Genomic DNA, 22220 nt, shown 5'->3' with positions numbered 1-22220 from the left:
CGATAAAAGAGGGAAAAAGCCACATTGGAGCAAGGCTAACAGGCACACAGTCACGATTATATAGAACAGTGGTCTTCAACCTGCGGACCTCCAGATGTTGCAAAACTACAATTACCAGCATGCCCGGACAGCCAACGGCTGTCCGGGCATGCTGGTAGTTGTAGTTTTGCAACATCTGGAGGTCCGCAGGTTGAAGACCACTGATCTAGAAGAATTTCCTATCTCTGGTCAGTGACCTGGCACAGGTAGACTTCATCTGTTTTATTGGTAAAAAAACAAACAAACATACATTGTTTTAAAATAGTGAAGAAATACATTAAAAAGATAAAAATACAAGAAAAATGAGAAAAAATAAAAATAAAAAAAACTTTCCTCCAGTCTTGGAACAGAGATGGACGCAGGAGATATGGTTATAGTCTATACCAGTGGTCGCCAAACTGTGAACCTCCAGCTGTTGCAATACTACAACTCCCGGCATGCCCGGACAGCCGTTGGCTGTCCGGGCATGCTGGGAGTTGTAGTTTTGCACTAGCCAGAGGTCTGCAGTTGCCATGAGCCATATTGATTGTAACCCAGCTGTCCCAAGAAGAATCTTATCTCCGTGTGACCGTGATCAGGGGTTTCTCCAGTGATGGCACCACCGCAGATCACTGGCAGACACTACTCTTTGGTAAACCGTTTTCCAGATAGGACATCCTGTGGGGTGTGAGAAGATGAAGGAATGTTGGTCTAGGACGTAGCAGCTCAAGGAGTCACTCTAGGGTGATACTGACAGTCTTTAAGGCATCTACGGCCCACTGGGGGTACTTGTCCTTTGTGCTGTACATGGTTCTCATGAAGTCCTGCACAAACTGCGGAAAACGTCCGCCCAGAATGCTATCCCGCACCGAGCGCATCAGAGCCAGCTAGAAAAAGGAGAAAAAGGTTATGTATTTACTATCATGTCCCTGATCACATAGCTCCTCCCTCATGTGGGTGTCATCCTGTGGTGGGAGGAGCACTCCATAGGACATAGCTCCTCCCTCCTGTCTATATCACCCTGCAGTGGGAGGAGTGGACGCCATGTCACGTAGCTCCTCCCTCCTGTCTATATCACCCTGTGGTGGGAGGAGCAGACTCCATGTCACATAGCTCCTCCCTCCTGTCTATATCACCCTGTGGTGGGAGGAGCAGACTCCATATGACATAGCTCCTCCCTCCTGTCTATATCACCCTGTGGTGGGAGGAACAGACGCCAGGTCACATAGCTCCTCCCTCCTGTCTATATCACCCTGTGGTGGGAGGAGCAGACTCCATGTCACATAGCTCCTCCTGTCTATATCACCCTGTGGTGGGAGGAGCAGACTCCATATGACATAGCTCCTCCCTCCTGTCTATATCACCCTGTGGTGGGAGGAACAGACGCCAGGTCACATAGCTCCTCCCTCCTGTCTATATCACCCTGTGGTGGGAGGAGCAGACTCCATGTCACATAGCTCCTCCTGTCTATATCACCATGTGGTGGGAGGAGCAGACTCCATGTGACATAGCTCCTCCCTCCTGTCTATATCACCCTGTGGTGGGAGGAGCAGACTCCATGTTAAATAGCTCCTCCTGTCTATATCACCCTGTGGTGGGAGGAGCAGACTCCATGTCACATAGCTCCTCCTGTCTATATCACCCTGTGGTGGGAGGAGCAGACTCCATGTCACATAGCTCCTCCCTCCTGTCTATATCACCCTGTGGTGGGAGGAGCAGACTCCATGTCACATAGCTCCTCCTGTCTATATCACCCTGTGGTGGGAGGAGCAGACTCCATGTCACATAGCTCCTCCCTCCTGTCTATATCTCCCTGTGGTGGGAGGAGCAGACTCCATGTCACATAGCTCCTCCTGTCTATATCACCCTGTGGTGGGAGGAGCAGACTCCATGTCCCCTTATATTCAGCTTTGTGTCTCCATACATACCTGGTAAGCAATGTTATGGATTGTTATATGATGCATGGCCGCGGTGTCACTTTTGAACAGGGCGTGGATATAAGCGCGGGAGTATCTATAAAGAACATAAGCAGAACGATGTAACTAATCCTAAAACAACATAATACATAGATTACAGTATTGTAACAGGACTTGTTACCTCTGACACGTGGGGCATTTACAGTCCTTGTCTATGGGCTGGAAGTCTTTGGCAAACTGCTTGCTCTTTATCTGGAGAGAACCCCAGGGAACCAACGCCGAGCCAAACCTCTAGAAAAACACACAGATTTATAAAATGTAGAAAGGAAGAGAAAGTCCAGCGTGGCAATTCAAGCAATGCTCGGTACTTTATTCAGCGATCAGCCAACATGGAAGACAGGTGACGCGTTTCGGCCACAGTGCGTAGCCTTAGTCGGTACTTTCTACTACTATTGTTGGACTGGGGTCCGGTCCTGTCCGAGTCATTGTATGGGCACAAGGGTGAGCTGTGTCAACTCTGCTCTGCTTAGATTTATAAAATATATAATTTGTTACCAATCATGATGTTCTGCAGCAGCTGAGGTGTGCATCATGAGGTTCTGCAGCAGCTGATATGTGTATCATGAGGTAATGCAGCAGTCGAGTTGTGCATCAAGAGGTTCTGCAGTAGTCAAGTTGAACATTATGAGGTTCTGCAGTAGCCAAGGTGAACATTATGAGGTTCTGCAGTAGCCAAGGTGAACATTATGAGGTTCTGCAGTAGCCAAGGTGAACATTATGAGGTTCTGCAGTAGCCAAGGTGAACATTATGAGGTTCTGCAGTAGCCAAGGTGAACATTATGAGGTTCTGCAGTAGTCAAGGTGGACATTATGAGGTTCTGCAGTAGTCAAGGTGAACATTATGAGGTTCTGCAGTAGCCAAGGTGAACATTATGAGGTTCTGCAGTAGTCAAGGTGGACATTATGAGGTTCTGCAGTAGTCAAGGTGAACATTATGAGGTTCTGCAGTAGCCAAGGTGTGTATTATAAGTAGAGTTGAGGGAACTTACACTAAATTGGCTCGTAGCGAACCTCGCAGCTCGGCTGTTGATTACTTTAGTCTGCGTAAATTAGTTCAGCTTTCCAAGGGCTTCCTGGAAAAGTCCAAGATGATAAATCTTAGGTCTCCTCGGTCTGTATCCACTTTTCCAGGCAACTGGAGCCCTTGGAAAGCTGAACTAATTTACGCAGACTAAAGTAATCAACAGCCGAGCTGCGAGGTTCGCTACGAGCCAATTTACTGTAAGTTCGCTCAACTCTACTTATAAGGTTCTGCAGTAGCCGAGGCATGCATCATGATGTTCTGCAGCAGCAGACATGTGTAGCATGAGCTTCTGCAGCAGCCGAGGTTCGCATCATAATGTTCTGCAGCAGCCAAAGAGTGTGACATGATTTTCTGCAGCAGCCAAGGTGTGCATCATGAGGTTCTGCAGCAGCTGAGATGTGTATCATGAGGTAATGCAGCAGTTGAGATGTACATCATGAGGATCTGCAGCAGCCGAGGTTCGCATCATAATGTTCTGGAGCAGTCAAAGAGTGTGACATGATTTTCTACAGCAGCCGAGGTATGCATCATGAGGTTCTGCAGCAGCTGAGATGTGTATCATGAGGTAATGCAACAGTTGAGATGTGCATCAAGAGGTTCTGCAGTAGCCAAGGTGAACATTATGAGGCTCTGCAGCAGCCGAGGTGTTTATCATGAGGTTCTGCAGCAGCTGAGGTGTGCATCATGAGGTTCTGTAGCAGCTGAGGTGTTTATCATGAAGTTCTTATGGATGTGTTTTCTACCCTATCACACGGCAGCTCTTAGATACTTACCGCGGTCCTGGTGGGGAACACACAGTCAAACATGTCACAGCCGAGAGCGACACAAACCACCAGATCTGTGGCATATCTGTGGGAAGAAAAAATATATTAACTAACCAAGGTAATGGGGGAAACCAATGTGAAACACTAAGCAGCGTTTCCCAACCAGCGTGCCTCCAGCTGCTGCAAAACTCCCAGCATGCCCGGACAGCCAACGACAGCACCGAGACCCCAACTGATGAAAACTTTTAACACGTCTCTGAGCCGTGTCAAAAAGACTTTCATAATGATAGTACTGCTTTAAAGGAGAACTCCCCTGGAAATGTTAAAAAGATTTTTAAATCAACTGGTGCCAGAAAGCTAAACAGATTTGTAAATTACTTCTATTAAAAAAAAATCTTAATCCTTCCAGTACTTATCAGCTTCTATTTGCTCTACTGGAAGTTCTTTTCTTCTTGAATTTCCTTTCTGTCTGACCACAGTGCTCTCTGCTGACACCTCTGTCCATTTTAGGAACTGTCCAGAGAAGGATAGGTTTGCTATGGGGATTTGCTCCTACTCTGGACAGTTCCTAAAATGGACAGAGGTGGCAGCAGAGAGCACTGTGGTCAGACAGAAAGGAAATTCAAAAAGAAAAGAATTTCCTATGGAGCAAATAGAAGCTGATAAGTACTAGTAGGATTAAGATTTTTAAATAGAAATAATTTACAAGTCTGTTTAACTTTCTGGCACTAGTTGATTAAAAAAATAAATAAATAAATATGTTTTCCAGTGGAGTACCCCTTTAACCCAGAAAAAAAGGCCCTAAAAACTTGGCCACTAGGTGTCTCCCTTCACTGCAATCTGATGTCCATTGCCTGTTTATTTCTATAGGGCTGATGGAAGCCGCTGAGCACTACACTTGGCTATAGTCAGCCCCATGGACATGTAATGGGGTGGCAGGGTACATGTGTGACCCCAATACTAGTGATCAGTGTTGGTCCTAGTGTTTCATAAACTGTGTCTCCAGCAGTTGCAAAACTACAACTCCCGGCATGCCCTCACACCCTATTGGGGTCTTGGGACCCTTATACTAGTGATCAGTTTTTCCAAACAGTGTGCATCCAGCTGTTGCAAAACGACAACTCCCAGCATGCCCGGACAGCCATTGGCTGTCCGGGCATGCTGGGAGTTGTAGTTTTGCAACAGCTGGAGAGTAATGCATCATATCCCTTTCCTGTGGATAGTGCCAGAAAGGTAAACAGATTTGTAAATGACTTCAATTAAAAAAATCTTTACTCCTCCAGTACTTTTTAGCAGCTGTATGCTACAGAGGAAATTCTTTTCTTTTAGAATTTCTTTTTTGTCATGTCCACAGTGCTCTCTGCTGACACCTATGTCCTTGTCAGGAACTGTCCAGAGCAGCATAGGTTTGCTATGGGGATTTTCTCCTGCTCTGTACAGTTCCTGATACGGACAGAGGTGTAAGCAGAGAGCACTGTGGACAAGACAAAAAAGAAATTCAAAAAGAAAAGAATTTCCTCTGTAGCATACAGCTGCTAAAAAGTACTGGAAGGGTAAAGATTTTATAATAGAAGTAATTTACAAATCTGTTTAACTTTCTGGCACCAGTTGATTTAAAAAAAAAATAAAAAATATTCCACCGGAGTACCCCTTTAACGGTAACGCTCCTACACCTTTTTAGCGCCTTACCCGACTCCCATAAGGTATCGAGGCTTGTCCTTGGGTAAGTAGTCAGTGCTGAGAGTCACCATCTTCCAAAAGTGGTCCTTCTCCTCACCCCCACTCAGTCCACCAATGGCAAAGCCAGGAACGTCGCGTTTGGTCATCTCTACACACAAAAATAAATAAATAAAAAAAAAAAAATCTGAACTATTATCAGAATATAGGCGGGGGCGGGGGGGGAATTATCATCGGTTCTTGTCTGTAGACGCTTTTGTCCACTTTTTTTTTATGCATTGAATTTGGCAGATATTAGGGAAAATTATTAAAAGTAAGCTTAATGAGGGAGATTTAACAAAACCTGTGTAGAGGAAGAGTGGTGCGGTTGTCCATAGCAACCAGATTGCTTCTTTCATTTTTAAAAAGGCCTCTGAAAAAATTAAAGTAGTGATCTGATTGGTTGCTATGGGCAAATGCACCACTCTTCCTCTGCACAGGTTCTGTTAAATCTCCCTCAATTTGCTAAAATTATTCTATTTTCATTATTGCCAGGAAAGCTTTATTTTTATTGTTTATTATTGAAAAAGTTGTGTCATTTGAATGCATTACTTATCCTGTACTGATCCTGAGTTATATCCTTTTATTATACTCCAGAGCTGTACTCACTATTCTGCTGGTGGGGTCACTGTGTACATACATTACTTATCCTGTACTGATCCTGAGTTATATCCTGTATTATACTCCAGAGCTGCACTCACTATTCTGCTGGTGAGGTCACTGTGTACATACATTACATTACTTATCCTGTACTGATCCTGAGTTATATCCTTTTATTATACTCCAGAGCTGTACTCACTATTCTGCTGGTGGGGTCACTGTGTACATACATTACTTATCCTGTACTGATCCTGAGTTATATCCTTTTATTATACTCCAGAGCTGTACTCACTATTCTGCTGGTGGGGTCACCGTGTACATACATTACATTACTTATCCTGTACTGATCCTGAGTTATATCCTGTATTATACTCCAGAGCTGTACTCACTATTCTGCTGGTGGGGTCACCGTGTACATACATTACATAATTATCCTGTACTGATCCTGAGTTATATCCTGTATTATACCCCAGAGCTGTACTCACTATTCTGCTGGTGAGGTCACTGTGTACATACATTACATTACTTATCCTGTACTGATCCTGAGTTATAGCCTGTATTATACTCCAGAGCTGTACTCACTATTCTACTGGTGAGATCACTGTGTATATACATTACATTACTTATCCTGTACTGATCCTGAGTTATATCCTGTATTATACTCCAGAGCTGTACTCACTATTCTGCTGGTGAGGTCACTGTGTACATACATTACATTACTTATCCTGTACTGATCCTGAGTTATATCCTGTATTATACTCCAGAGCTGTACTCACTATTCTGCTGGTGGGGTCACTGTGTACATACATTACATTACTTATCCTGTACTGATCCTGAGTTATATCCTGTATTATACTCCAGAGCTGTACTCACTATTCTGCTAGTGAGGTCCCTGTGTACATACATTACATTACTTATCCTGTACTGATCCTGAGTTATATCCTGTATTATACTCCAGAGCTGTACTCACTATTCTGCTGGTGAGGTCACTGTGTACATACATTACATTACTTATCCTGTACTGATCCTGAGTTATATCCTGTATTATATTCCAGAGCTGTACTCACTATTCTGCTGGTGAGGTCACTGTGTACATACATTACTTATCCTGTACTGATCCTGAGTTATATCCTGTATTATACTCCAGAGCTGTACTCACTATTCTGCTGGTGGGGGTCACTGTGTTTATACATTGAGTATACAGCTCTGCGGCATAATGTGGTCAGCACATTCTAAGTGAGACGCCCCCTATAGGCCATGATAGTGCACATACCATCCAAACACTTCTTGCGTAGCTCGGCGTTTAGACCGCCCTGTATAATGGCGAAGAGATTCTGTTTCTCCGGGTTCTGATTGGCGCTGATGCATCGATCTAACCAGCGGATGGATCTGAAGAGCAAAAAAATAGAAAAATTGCATAGGAAACATTACACAGCCTATAAATATATATATATATATATATAAACCAATCCCAAGTGTGAACTGAACCCTGTCCTGACCTGTACATTGCTTCCTCCACACGCGGACCTGAGATGGTGCTGCTCACTACATCATCCAGCTGCATCATGATGTCCGACCCTGAGCGAGGAGACAAAGGGGAAGGTAAGAGCCTGTGCCCACCCTGCCTACCGGGGAACTTCTTACAGCTGCTAAATTGACCACAGACCAATTCAAAGGCTTAAAGGGGTATTCCTGCTTTATACATCATATCCCCTATCAAATGGATGGGGGATAAGATGTATGATCGCTGTGGTCCCGCCGCTGATGGGGGACCCCCACGACCTCGGTGCAGCCCCCAGCATTATGTGCCGGGTGCAGCCTCCGAGACGGGGAAGGGACGTCACTGCCACACCCCTCCATTCTTGTCTATGGGAGGGGGCATGACGGCCACCCCACCCCCTCCCATAGACATGAAAGGATGGGGTGTGGTGTAACATCACTAGGGGGCGTGGCAGCGATGTCACATTCCCGTCTTGGAGGCTGCACCCGGCACAGAATGCTGGGGGCTGCACCGAGATCACGGGGGTCCCCAGCTGCAGGACCCCTGTGATCATACATCTTATCCCCTATGCATTGGATACGGAATAAGATGTATAAAGCCGGAATACCCCTTTAATATTTGGTGCATTTCATTCAGAAGGAGATCTTCACTGTGTAAGCCCTGCCCCTGAGGAGCTGCACAAGGAATACAGCAGATTAGTATTGCATAGGGCAGCGCTTCCCAACCAGGGTGCCTTCAGCTGTTATAAAACTACAACTCCCAGCAAGCGTACCCAGACAGCCAAAGGCTGTTTCTTTAACCACTTAGTGACCAAGAAAATTTCCATTTTTGCATTTATTTATTTATTTTTTTTACTCCTCACCTTCTAAGAGTTTTTCATCTACAGAGGCATATGATGGCTTGTGTTTTGTGGGACAAATTGTAGTTTGTAATAACAGAAAATGGAGGGGAAATTTTGTCACACACCATTCACTGTGCAGTAAAACTAACTTGTCATCTGGATTATTCAGTTCAGTACGATTACAGGGATACATAGATAAATAGACTAACCAGTCCAACAATAAATACACTATGGGGGGAGATTTATCAAAACCTGTGCAGAGGAAGAGTGGTGCAGTTGCCCATAGCAACCAATCAGATTGCTTCTTTCATTTTCCACAGGCCTCTAAAGAGGCCTGTGGAAAATGAAGGAAGCAATCTGATTGGTTGCTATGGGCAACTGCACCACTCTTCCTCTGCACAGGTTTTGATAAATCTCCCCCCATATGTATATATATTAAATTTTTTTCAATTCTATAATATATATATATATATATATATATATACATATACACACACACACACACACGAGTAGCTGTATTAGTCCAGTGATGCAAAATGCACGATCATCTGTAAAAATGTATTACAAGATACTGCAACTATATATATTTTTATTTATTTTTTATTTATTTTTTTTCATTTTATTATTAATTATGATACACTTAATATATATATATATATATATATATATATATATATATATATATATATATATATTTTTTTTTTTTTATTACTAATAATATATTTATATTATTTAATACAATACAATATATATTTTTTTCTATTATAAACATAAAATAATAATTGAACCGGCCTATTCTGACCCCCAAAATTTCTTTTCTACATTTTCCACGATTTGTTTTGATCTGTACCATTTTAGCAAGTGTCTTTTTGATCACCATTATTAAAAATGTTTTCTCATAACTAGGCTAAGTTTCTGCTTGTTTGTTTTTGTGCCTTTTCCCCCAAAAAAACGCCAAAGCAGCTTCCATGGCCTTTTTTCGTTGAAAAAACGCTGCGCCAGGTGTTAGCTGTAAATCAATGAGAAATCAAAAAAAAAATTTCCTCTTTGCGCTTTCAGTTTTTTTTTTCTATCCTTTTGGCGTTATTCAGCTCCTTGGCGGTTTTACAAAGGCGCAGCATGTTGAGCCTAAGGAGTTTTTTTTTTTCCCTGAAACTGTGGTGTTTTTATCCTATAGAAGTCTATGGGAGTAAAAAAAAAAAAACGCCAAGAAAAACGTCATGCGAGTTTTAACCTTGGTGTTTTTGCCGGCGGTTTTTATTCTTTTTTTGGACTTTAGTGATCCAAAAAAGTGATGGAGATATCTTTTTTTAATAAAATTTTGTAAAGGTACCATTAAGAATAAATAAATGGAAAAAAAAAAAAAAAAAGATACAGTAGTGATGGAAAAAATTGTATCTAACGAAATTTATCTTTTTTATAACAACATTTATGAATTTTTAAACAGGGATTTATGTGGGCAGGCGGAGACCTAAAAATGTAGCTGACAATAATAAAAATGGAGTGTGTGTGTGCGCTTTTTAACTTATTTTTTTTTTTTTTTAAAAGGTAGTACAACTACTCCCAGCATGGAACACACGTTCCATGATGGGAGTAGTAGTACCTGTACTAATTGACAGATCACCGGGGTCCATTGTGATCCTTCTGTATAATGTATAGATGCGGCCGGCCGCTCATCTATGGTCCCCTGCACTGCCGTATATATACATTTATTCATATTTCCCGCAGAGCTGTGATTGGCTGGAACCATCTGGCCAATCACAGCTCTCTGTGGGAAATATGAATAGGTGTATATATACGTCAGTGCAGGGGACTATAGAAGAGCGGCCGGCTGCATCTATATATTATACAGGAGGATCACAGCGGGTGTCAGGAGGGACATCCGCTATGATCTTTCCTTAACTACAGGTACTACAGCTCCCAGTATGGAGCAGAGTGCGATCCATGTTGGGAGTAGTAGTGCCTGCAGCTAAGGACAGATCACATCGAGTATCACTACTGACACCCGATGCGATCATCCTTCATCCCTGAGATGCAGAGCGGCTTTCTCCTGCGCTCCGCATCTCTGCACTATACTCCGGCCAGTGATATGATTAGAACATCACTCATTCATATTTCCCTCTGAGAGCTGTGATTGGCTGCAACCATCCAGCCAATCCCCACTCTGGGTGGAAAATATGAATGAGTGATGTTCTATTCACATCACTGGCCGCCCGGAGTGCAGAGCAGAGATGGAAGCGCTGTATAGAGCCGTTCCGCTTCTCTGCTATACTATTGATGATTGAATCGGATGTCAGGAGTGACACCTGGGGCGATCTGTCTATTAGTACTGGGAAGTAAAGTGAAGAAAAAAAAAGTGAAGAAAAAAAAGGGGAGAAAAAAAAAGTGAAGAAAAAAAAGTGAAGAAAAAAAAGTGAAGAAAAAAAAATTCTTGCGTTTTTTTTCTTGCGTTTTTTTTGGGCCACAAAAAAAACAAAAAAAAAAAAAAAGTCGAAACTTAGCCGTAATGTGACCCAAAATCTGAATTTGTGGCTTTTCTTCTGTGCAGAATCAATTATATATTTTCATATTTAGGGTGGGGATGCAGCGATGCCAAAATTTGTTTGCTTTTTTGATTTTTATTTGATAAATGGGGAGGTATTACATTTTTTAATACATTGCAGATTTTTTTATAACATTGAAAACATTTTATTTACACTTTCATAGGCAATCAATAGATTGCTTACACTTATGACTACAGTACACAGGTACTTTATTGATCTGTGCGCTACCTTTACAGCCCGTCAGAGTAGAATCTGTATGGCAGGTTTGGATCCTGCCATAACAACCGATCATCACCCAGCAGTTGAGTTGCGGGTGGTGCCGATCCTGTCAGGCCACTCTCTATATGCCAAGATTGGATTGTAAGATACAGCCGACACTCATCTTTTATTGAGTGGGCTCAGTTTGGGAGCCCGTCCATACAACATTAAGACCTATACGAGCAGTCACTAAGGGGTTAAGACAGTATTTCCCAACCAGTGTGCCTCCAGCTGTTGCAAAACTACAACTCCCATGCATGCTGGGAGTTGTAGCTTTGCAACAGCTGGAGGCACGCTGGTTGGGAAACCCTGGGCTTAGACACAAAAGTGATCCTGTAGGGAGATCTCACTTACCCAGCGCATTCTGGATCTCAATAGATTTCTCCGGGGTCAGGAGGATCTCTTTTCCATCGTACGGTGATGTGAAGTGCACTCCTTCTTCCGTCACCTTGGACAGCTCCACCAGTGACACCATCTGAAATCCACCGCTGTCCTGTCACCGGAGGACAAGTCCATGATTACTATGGTCACATCCGCTAGTCTATGACGATTCACCAATGTATCGTACAGCAAAAAAATACCCTAATCTCTAAGAGCCCATTCACAATACGGAATCCTGGCACAGCACCCACCCATAGTCAGTCCATGGCGCTGGTGTGGTGTCCGAGAAGTCTTTTCCTTACCATTACAGGGGTCCCTCAAGTTACAATATTAATCGGTTCCAGGACGACCATTGTATGTTGAGACCAGAACTCTATGGAAACCTGGTAATTGGTTCTGAAGTCACCAAAATGTCATCCAAAAATAGGAACAAGTGAGGATTAAAGAAAAATAAGTAGATAACTAATATAGATAAAGCAAATCCTTACATATAAAAGTAATAAAGATCTGCTGGGAGCTGTAAATTACTGTCTATTTCAGTGTTTCCCACGCAGGGTGCCTCCAGCTGTTGCAAAACTACAACTCCCAGCATGCCCGGACAGCCTTCGGCTGTCCGGGCATGCTGGGAGTTGTAGTTTTGCAACAGCTGGGGGCACCCTGCGTGGGAAACACTGGTCTATGTAGAGGACAGGAGCTTCTTCAGGGTCCTGTACAGAACACGCAATGTCCTAAAAAAGTAACATGGAGTCGCCCTCGCCTGGTGTCCAAAAGAGAAGGTAACCCTGGTACAGGTAAAGAGTAGTACAGAACATGTAATACCTCCATGTACTGTAGGGGGTGCTACCAGACAACAGTCGGTGCATACACTTCAGTAATACAGGTAAAGAGTACAGAACATGTAATACCTCCATGTACTGTAGGGGGCGCTACCAGACACCAGTCAGTGCATACGCTTCAGTAATACCGGTAAAGTGTACAGAACATGTAATACCTCTCTGTACTGTAGGAGGCGCTACCAGACATCAGTCAGTGCATACACTTCAGTAATACAGGTAAAGTGTACAGAACATGTAATACCTCCCTGTACTGTAGGGGGCGCTACCAGACACCAGTCAGTGCATGCGCTTCATTAATACAGATAAAGAGTACAGAACATGTAATACCTCCCTGTACTGTAGGGGGCGCTACCAGACATCAGTCAGTGCATACACTTCAGTAATACAGGTAAAGTGTACAGAACATGTAATACCTCTCTGTACTGTAGGAGGCACTACCAGACACCAGTCAGTGCATGCGCTTCAGTAATACAGGTAAAGAGTAGTACAGAACATGTAATACCTCTCTGTACTGTAGGAGGCGCAACCAGACACCAGTCAGTGCATGCACTTCAGTAATACAGGCGTTTTACCAGTGAATGCCCATTCTGATTGGTCAGTTCTTTCAGCCATTGACACATTTCACACATGTGGACTGTCTGTACATTGTATGTCGAGTCTGGTTTCAACTTACAATGGTCCTGAAAAGACCATTGTATGTTGAAACTATTGTATGTTGAGGCCATTCTAAGTTGAGGGATCACTGTATACACATTTATATCTATCTTTCTATATGTATATGTATATACACACAGAAGCATAAGGAATATGCAAAGCAGCTCATCACACCCCCTTCACAGGTAGAATTCCCTAAACATCAGTTTCATCTCCAGTTACAGAGTCTTAGAAACTGACTGAGGGGTTTTAAAGGGGTACTCCACTGCTCAGCGTTTGGAACAAACTGTTCCAAATGCTCGAGTCGGGAGCTCATGACATCCTAGCCCCACCCCCTCATGTCACGCCTTGCCCACTCAATGCAAGTCTATGGGAGGAGGCATGACTGCTGTCATGCCCCCTCCCATACACTTGCATTGAGGGGGCAAGGCGTGACATGAGGGGGTGGGGCTAGGACGTCATGAGCTCCCGGCGCCGGCTCCAGCGTTCAGAACAGTTTGTTGCAAATGCTGAGCAGCGGAGTACCCCTTTAATGCCTAGCCATATCTCCCCAGAAGGGAAGAGGACCCTGCTGTATGGGGGGGGTTTGCCCCTGGTCAGTACAGAGCAGGGTGTTCTGGCTTGGCTGATGTTTAGGGAATGTTACCTGTAAAGGCGATATGATTAGCTGCTTTGCATATTCTTTTTCCCAGAATGCCCAGTGGAGTGCTAATGGCCTTTGAATCTCCGCACACCAGAAATGGTGTATCTCCACAAGGAGAGTATTTACCCCCTTTTGAGAAATAGATAAAATATAAAATTTGAAACACATGGTTCACCTTGTAATGGCTTAACCCAACAGTATTAAAAACTGCTAAAAAGGCAAAGAAGGGCAACCTTTGCGGGCAAGCAGCCCATACCTACAAGGACTGCCCCCAGAGGAAAAGAACATGGGCACCCCAGCCCCTACCCAGCCCACATCTGCCCAGGCCCTGCCCTTCCTCCCCAGATACCACTGCCCTTGCCTCTCCTAGGACTGTATCCACCTTTTCCAGCCCACCGGAGCACCTGAAAGCTGAACTAATTTATGCAGGAAAAGGCATCAACTGCCGAGCCGAGAAGTTCGTGACGATTCGAATTTACTGTAAGTTCGCTCATCTCTAGTCACGATTCAATCCCCTGGGTTCTACTTTATCCAATTCACGGATCCAGGAGGCTTCCCGTTTAGGTTCCAGTTCCAAGTTTGGGTTAGAGCGTCCACCACCCATGGGTTCTGTGGAGTTCAGGGAACAAAATTTTTGTACCTGTCAGTTTTCCCTCGTGGCATAAAGGTCCATCTGTGGAGTCCCCCAGAGACGGCAAATTTTCTTGAAGATCTGGGGGTCTAAGGCACCATTCCCCTTGACGAAGTTTGTGACAGCTTAAGAAATCCGCTCGTGTGTAAAGGAACCTTTTCTTCGCCAGCACCAGGGAAGAACTTTTTCTAGAGCTAGTTGACCTACATGACCTGAGTAACTCACCGTGATTTTTAGACTAGTTGGGGGGGGGGGAGGCTGAGAAATTCAAAAGTTAATCCATTTTTAGGGTAATACCCAAGAACTGTTGGAAATTTGTTCCCAACGGATAACGAAATTTCTCAGTCTCCCACCGACTCGATCTAAAGTGTCATTGCTGACGGACTGAGGCGGACTGGTTAAAGAGATAACCTTTTGAACCCTTGGGAAAATGCCACCAAGAATTTTCCCCAGTTTTACAGCCCTGACCCCAAACTTTTTATTTGAAGGATAAGGCTTGTTTTGTTTAAAGGGTGTCTGGATAGGGAACCCCCTTCTTTCTGTTACCTGCCTTGTCCAAAATGTCAGACAAGGCCGGTCCAAAAAGCTAATTTCCCTATTCATGGGAGGGCACATAGTTTAATTTTAGAGGTTACATCCCCGTGCCACGTCTTTAGCCAAAGGGCTCTGCGGGCAGAATTTGATAAAGAGGCCGACTTGGCAGACAGCCTGAAGGAGTCTGAGGAAGCATCCGTCAAGAAAGCTGCAGATTTTTTAACTAAAGGTATAGAAGATAATAGTTCATGGGGAACTTTGTTCTGAATATCCATAGACAATTTATCGATCCATAGTAAGGCTGGGTTCACACTACGTTTTTGCCATACTGTTTTCAATCCGTTGATAAGGATCTTACTATGTGGGAAAAAGTTCCTAAGATAGATGTATCAATCTCTAACATTTCTAGGAAAGGGGTTCTTCCTTTGGAAAATGTGGAGGTCCTTAGGGATCCTATGGATAAAATAATCTGAATATTTCTTGAGAAGCCTCAACTGCTTCCTACAAACCAAATGTTCTAGATCCATGTTAGGCTGGGTTCACACTACGTTTTTGCCATACTGTTTTCAGTCCGTTTTTCTAAAGAAAACCGTATGGCAAAAAAAACGGATGGAACAGTATGGAAAAAAGTAAACCGCATGCGTTTTTAAACAGTATACTGTTTTTAAAAGTGCATACAGTTCCGTCAGTTTTTATAGAAAAAAAAACCATACGTTTTTGAAAATTTTGTCCATTTTTTATGGGAGGGGTCTTGGGTGGGGACTTTAGGATTCAAATGCGCATGTGCAAAGTAAAAACGTATACGTTTTTCCCGTATGGAACCGTATACATGTGCGTTTCCCATTGACGTCCATGTTAAAAAAAAAACGTATGCGGTTGCAGTACGGTTTTTAAACCGGAGTCAAAACCGTGGTTGACCACCATTATGACTGCAACCGCATACGTTTTTTTTAACATGGACGTCAATGGGAAACGCACATGTATACGGTTCCATACGGGAAAAACGTATACGTTTTTACTTTGCACATGCGCAGTTGAATCCTAAATTCTCCACCCAAGACCCCTCCCATTAAAAATGGACAAAATTTTCAAAAACGTATGGGTTTTCTTTCTATAAAAACTGACGGAACTGTATGCACTTTTAAAAAACAGTATACTGTTTAAAAACGCATACGGTTTACTTTTTTCCATACTGTTCCATCCGTTTTTTTGCCATACGGTTTTCTTTAGAAAAACGGATTGAAAACAGTACGGCAAAAACGTAGTGTGAACCCAGCCTAACATGGATCTAGAACATTTGGTTTATAGGAAGCAGTTGAGGCTTCTCAAGAAATATTCAGATTATTTTATCCATAGGATCCCTAAGGACCCCCAAATTTTCCAAAGGAAGAACCCCTTTCCTAGAAATGTTAGAGATTGATGCATCTATCTTAGGAACTTTTTCCCACATAGTAAGATCCTTATCAAAGGGATATTTGCGTTTTAGAGCCTTGGAGAAAAAAAAGCTTTCTTAGGCTGGGTCCACACTACGTTTTGGCCCATACGGGAGCGCATACAGCAGGGGGGAGCTAAAACCTCGCGCTCCCGTATGTGACCGTATGCGCTCCCGTATGCCATTCACTTCAATGAGCCGACCGGAGTGAAACGTTCGGTCCGGTCGGCTCATTTTTGCGCCGTATGCGCTTTTACAACCGGACTTAAAACCGTGGTTGACCACAGTTTTAGGTCCGGTTGTAAAAGCGCATACGGCGCAGAAATGAGCCGACCGGACCGAACGTTTCACTCCGGTCGGCTCATTGAAGTGAATGGCATACGGGAGCGCATACGGTCACATACGGGAGCGCAAGGTTTTAGCTCCCTCCTGCCGTATGCGCTCCCGTATGGGCCAAAACGTAGTGTGGACCCAGCCTTAGCAGGGTTTTCACACTTTTTTTTAATAAGACCAGAAATGCATCTGTGGACCGGAAAACCCCCGTGCTTCCTTGGTTCAAGGCCCTCAAACATGATATCCTGGATAGTTTTAACTTCCTTCGGATCCTCTATGTTCATGGCCATACGGACATTTTTAATAAGTCCATCAGTATCCCCAGATAGAGAAAAAATGGCCTCCCGGACGTAATGTCCTCAGAAGAAGACGACTCATCCCCTCGATTCTCCAGAATCTACTATAATCCCTTCTTCTGACCCCACGGGGGAGGGTAATATAGCTGCAGGGGATTCAGGGGTTTGGCAAGCAGACACCGGGGTTGAAAAAGGAGTATTTAACCCTTTCAGGGAATTTTGAATCTCCATTTTAAATCATTTCTTGCATAGAAGTTAGTAAACATGGAACTTCTGTAGAAAAGACTTTTACTACACAAGAAGCACAGATCTGCTTGTCAGAACTAGGGATGAGCGAACTTACAGTAAATTCGATTCGTCACAAATTTCTCGGCTCGGCAGTTGATGACTTTTCCTGCATAAATTAGTTCAGCTTTCTGGTGCTCCGGTGGGCTGGAAAAGGTGGATACAGTCCTAGGAAAGAGTCTCCTAGGACTGTATCCACCTTTTCCAGCCACCGGAGCAACGGAAAGCTGAACTAATTTATGCAGGAAAAGTCATCAACTGCCGAGCCGAGAAGTTTGTGATGAATCAAATTTACTGTAAATTCGCTCATCTCTAGTCAGAACCCTGGGGAGGTTTAGATTTACAGGTATTACAGGCATTATACTCCAAATGCTTCTTTTTTGAAGATTTTTTAGGAACATCACCCTAGAAAATAAACCGTATCTAGCATTAATGACCCCATGAAGAAAATAAGGAATGGATACACTCACTCAGGCGGCTGGTGGTAGCGTAGATGGGGTTTTGGCTGTAACTTCAGCTGTATCCCGTTTGGGGTCCTCCTTGGCTGAACTCATGCTGACCGCTGTTCAGAAACACTTGCTGCCCACTTGATAGTTGGCTGTGCTACCACAAGGATGGCTTCTGGAAGTGCGCCTAAATACTACCAGGCCGCACTTACACACAGAGAGCCGGCGTCTGACGTCACGTCTGGGTCCTCCGATCACATGACCCGATGCCATATCCACCCACCGGCCCTCTGCTGCTTCCGGATCCCCATGCGCAGTGGCGCACGCGAGGGAACATGCAAGCAACTACCTGCAGTCCCGCAGCAGGTTCCGGCCCTAGATGCGATGCATACGCCAGCCATAAGCGCTCCCCACCTGCAGAGCACTCGGAACCTTGTGTGGAGCAAGGGTAAGGGGAACCCCGCCACTACGGGGATTTAGCGTCCTTCCTTCAGCTATGGAAAGTCCACCTGAGACAGGGACTCCTGCTCAGCTCAGGCTTCCTTAGGGACAGGAAACACACTGAGGCTGGAGAGGAGGGTTCTTTTTATTCTCAGGTTTCCTGTCCCTATGGGGCGGAGTCCCTCTCTCAGGTGGCGCTGTCATGGCGATAGGGAAGAAGGTCTTGTCGGAACCTCCCGACCTGCGATGGCCCCGACATATGATGAAATCGACATGCGATGGCCCCGACATACGATGCTTTTATATGTCGGGGCCATCGCATTGACTGCTATCCAACAGCGCAAAATGCTTAAGCTGCTGTCGGATAGCAGTTTAAGCATCGCGGGCAGGTTCACTTACCTATTCCCGCTGCTCCGGGTCCACTTTGCAATCCTCCCGCGTCTTCTGCATCTTCTCCAGGGTCCGGGCCTCGCTTTCTGGCGTCATTATTACATCACTACGCACACCGCGCCGGCGCAGCAGCATAATAACGTCACCAGAAAGCGAGGCCTGGACCCTGCAGAAGAAGCCGGAGGATCCCGAAGAAGACACCGGAGCAGCGGGACAGCATCAGGAGCCCCTGGGACAGCATCGGGAGCGGTGAGGACCTGGTCTGGAGCGGCGGGGACAGGCGAGTACAGCTTCCTATACTTTACATTGCACGGATCCCTCAACATACGATGGATTCGACAAACGATGGGTCGTTTGGAACGCATTACCATCGTATGTTGAGGGGCCACTGTATAAGGATGTGAAAAAAAGGATTGTAATACCCTTGAAACGCGTAGTACTTTGCATAATAAATCTTTTCATTTAATATGCTGTTTGTGATACGGTGGAAGCGCCAGGTTGACAAACATCATTTTCCTCACGCTGAAATCGTGATACATGATACTTGCTCCCTCCCCCCCCCCATGTCTCCACACTTACTGTCAGAAGGTTTCGGTCCCAGTTCATAAAGCCGTGTAGACCGTTCACCTTCTTCATTATCTCTGGACCCTGAAAGAATAAAGCAACGAGAGAAATGAGATTACGGCAGAAAGGAGACGACTTATGTGACTGCGAGGCCAGGACCAACAATAATTATAACAATGCTTCCCCATAAACCCCTGAACCATCTTCCATCGTAACATAAGGTATAGGGGAAAAAAGGCCTCTATCACGTAATGATGTATGTTAGAGATGAGCGAACTTACAGTAAATTCGATTCGTCATGAACTTCTCAGCTCGGCAGTTGATGACTTTTCCTGCATAAATTAGTTCAGCTTTCCGGTGCTCCCGTGGGCTGGAATAGGTGGATGCAGTCCTAGGAGACTCTTTCCTAGGAATGTATCCACCTTTTCCAGCCCACCGGAGCACCTGAAGGCTGAACTAATTTACGCAGGATAAGTCATCAACTGCCGAGCCGAGAAGTTCGTGACGAATCAAATTTACTGTAAATTCGCTCATCTCTATGTATATGAGACAATCCCTACCGCAGAGATAGGCTGTTGACCCTGTTCACTATAAACAGCTACTGACTGATTTCTAAAAATGGCCGCTGACCAGGGGGCACAGGGTTTTTCCCAGCTCGGGTGCCACTTCACTTGACCGGCAGCAATCACGTAATGACGTAATGATGCTCCGGCCCCTGTATTGCCCGTCATTACGTGCAGAGCGAACTCTCTCTGTGCTGTAATGAGAACGTGGTGCCGCAGCGGGGATCCCGGGGATCCCCAGCAGCGGGACCGCGGCATACTGACATCTTATCCCCTATCCTTTGGATAGGGGATAAGATGTCTAGGGGCGGAGTACCCCTTTAAGGACCAGGGGGTTTTCCACTTTCATTTTTTCCTCCTTACCTTTAAAAAAAATCATAACTCTTTCAATTTTGCACCTAAAAATCCATAGGATGGCTTATTTTTTGCGCCACCAATTCTACTTTGTAATGACGTCAGTCATTTTACCCCAAAATCTACGACGAAACAGGAAAAAAAAAATTATTGAGAGACAAAATTGAAAAAAAAAAAAAACGCCATAAATGTTGGGGGGGCTTGTTTCTGCACAGTACATTTTTCGGTAAAAATGACACCTTATCTTTATTCTGTAGATCCATACGATTAAAATGATCCTCTACTTATATAGGTTTGATTTTGTCGCACTTCTGAAAAAAATCATAACTACATGCAGGAAAATATATACGTTTAAAATTGTCATCTTCTGACCCCTATAACTTTTTTTATTTTTCCGCGTATGGGGCGGTATGAGGACTCATTTTTTGCGCCGTGTTCTGAAGTTTTTATCAGTACCATTTATGTATTGATCTGACTTGTTGATCGCTTTTTATTCATTTTTTCATGATATAAAAAGTGACCAAAAATACGCTATTTTGGACTTTGGAATTTTTTTTTGCGTGTACGCCATTGACCGTGCGGTTTAATTAATTATATGTCTTTATAATTCGGACATTTCCGCACGTGGTGATATCACATATGTTTATTTTTATTTACACTGGTTTTTTTTTTAATGGGAAAAGGGGTGTGATTCAAACTTTTATTAGGGAAGGGGTTAAATGATCTTTATTCACTTTTTTTTTTTTTTGCAGTGTTATAGCTCCCATAGGGACCTATAACACTGCACACACTGATCTTTTACATTGATCAATGGTTTCTTATAGGAAACCAGTGATCGATGATTCTGCCGCTTGACTGCTCATGCCTGGATCTCAGGCAGCGATCGGACACCAGGAGGCAAGGTAGGAGACCCTCCGCGTGTCTAACAGCTGTTCGGGATGTTAGGAATTCAGTGCATGCGCTTCAGTAATAAAGGGGTTTTGTCAGTAAAATGTCTATTCTGATTGGTCGGTTCTTTCAGCCATTGACACATTGCACAGATCTGGACTGTCCGTAGCATTGTATGTTGAGTCTGGTTTCAACTTAAAATGGTCCAGAAAAGACCATTATATGTTGAAACTATTGTATGTTGAGGCCATTGTAAGTTGAGGGATCAGTGTATATGAAGAAGATACAGAACTTTTTATTCAACCTTTATGATATAACACCAGATTTGTCCTCCCTCTATGTAACAACATGCTGAGAGTTGTAGTTCCCTTACAGATAGACAAAAATGAGGTATATTCTGTAAACGCCAACATAAGCCGCAGTTCGCGTTTCTTACCGGCCTCATCCCCAGGTGGTAGGTGTTCCCCAGGCAGATCTCACATCCCAGGTCCCGCAGCTGATCCGCAGTGACTCCCTTCATCGTGCCCTGAGTTCCCACCGGCATAAACACCGGGGTCTTCACCGGCCCGTGCGGGAGGGTCAGTTCACAGGCCCGAGCTTTCGTTACCGGACATTCTGCCAAAACCCGGTGAAGTAACGCGTGTCCCCTGGGCGCCGCCATGTTCCCACTGACAGCCGGAAGTGACGTGTAGCGTTCCAGCGCCCTAGCCACCGCGAGCGGAAAACATTCTGTCAACAAAACTTTATTGGAAATGTTACAGCGTTTGTGTTATGGCTCTTTGTTAGTTACTATGCAGCAGTGACTTGAATAGAAAAAACTTACTTTATTGAAAACAGTTGTACAGTAACTGTTTACAAAGCGATGGAATATGTAGGAAGATGCATGCTGACATTTGTAGTTCTACAACAGCTGCACCTCCTGGGCTTGGGTACAGTCTATGAACGGTTAATAAGCCGGGGCATCCAGGATGATAAAACCATCTTGTCTTCTGCTACAAATCATTGATGAGGAAAGAGCATAAATGTATTAGAGAGAAGAGAGAGAAGCCCCTTACTGAAACAGTGGCACCATGTACTGAGAACGACGGGCCCCCATAATAACAGCCAGTGTTCCATAGCAACAGCTGAAGTGCCCCCATAATAACAGCCAGTGTTCCATAGCAACAGCTGAAGTGCCCCCATAACAACAGCCAGTGTTCCATAGCAACAGCTGAAGTGCCCCCATAACAACAGCCAGTGTTCCATAGCAACAGCTCAAGTGCCCCCATAATAACAGCCAGTGTTCCATAGCAACAGCTCAAGTGCCCC

The 22220-nt window shown here is 44.3% G+C and overlaps 1 protein-coding gene across 1 annotated transcript; it reads right to left on the bottom strand.

Moving 5' to 3' along the window:
* Positions 1 to 255: 255 nt before the first annotated feature.
* QTRT1 (queuine tRNA-ribosyltransferase catalytic subunit 1) lies at positions 256 to 21989 on the bottom strand. Its single transcript, XM_056569127.1, has 11 exons — positions 21736 to 21989; positions 21349 to 21653; positions 19123 to 19191; positions 11596 to 11734; positions 7598 to 7676; positions 7372 to 7487; positions 5472 to 5610; positions 3792 to 3867; positions 2116 to 2225; positions 1947 to 2031; positions 256 to 905 (listed from the first exon to the last, which is right to left on the bottom strand). The coding sequence occupies exons 2-11, from the start codon at positions 21571 to 21573 to the stop codon at positions 753 to 755; spliced, it is 1191 nt and encodes a 396-aa protein (XP_056425102.1). The 5' UTR covers positions 21574 to 21653; positions 21736 to 21989; the 3' UTR covers positions 256 to 752.
* Positions 21990 to 22220: the final 231 nt, after the last annotated feature.

The sequence above is a fragment of the Hyla sarda genome, chromosome 4, assembly GCF_029499605.1.
Source record: "Hyla sarda isolate aHylSar1 chromosome 4, aHylSar1.hap1, whole genome shotgun sequence".
Taxonomy (NCBI): domain Eukaryota; kingdom Metazoa; phylum Chordata; class Amphibia; order Anura; family Hylidae; genus Hyla; species Hyla sarda.
This window is presented reverse-complemented; position numbering and strand designations above follow the sequence as displayed.

Bases quoted from the DNA above. Each gene is read 5' to 3' on its own strand.
- QTRT1 (XM_056569127.1), bottom strand. From the start codon at position 21,573: ATGGCGGCGCCCAGGGGACACGCGTTACTTCACCGGGTTTTGGCAGAA. The intron at 11,735-19,122 runs GTAAGTGTGGAG...CTCCGGTGACAG, and splicing joins GGGACCGAAACCTTCTGACA to GACAGCGGTGGATTTCAGAT. The intron at 906-1,946 runs GTATGTATGGAG...TCCTTTTTCTAG, and splicing joins TCCATAACATTGCTTACCAG to CTGGCTCTGATGCGCTCGGT.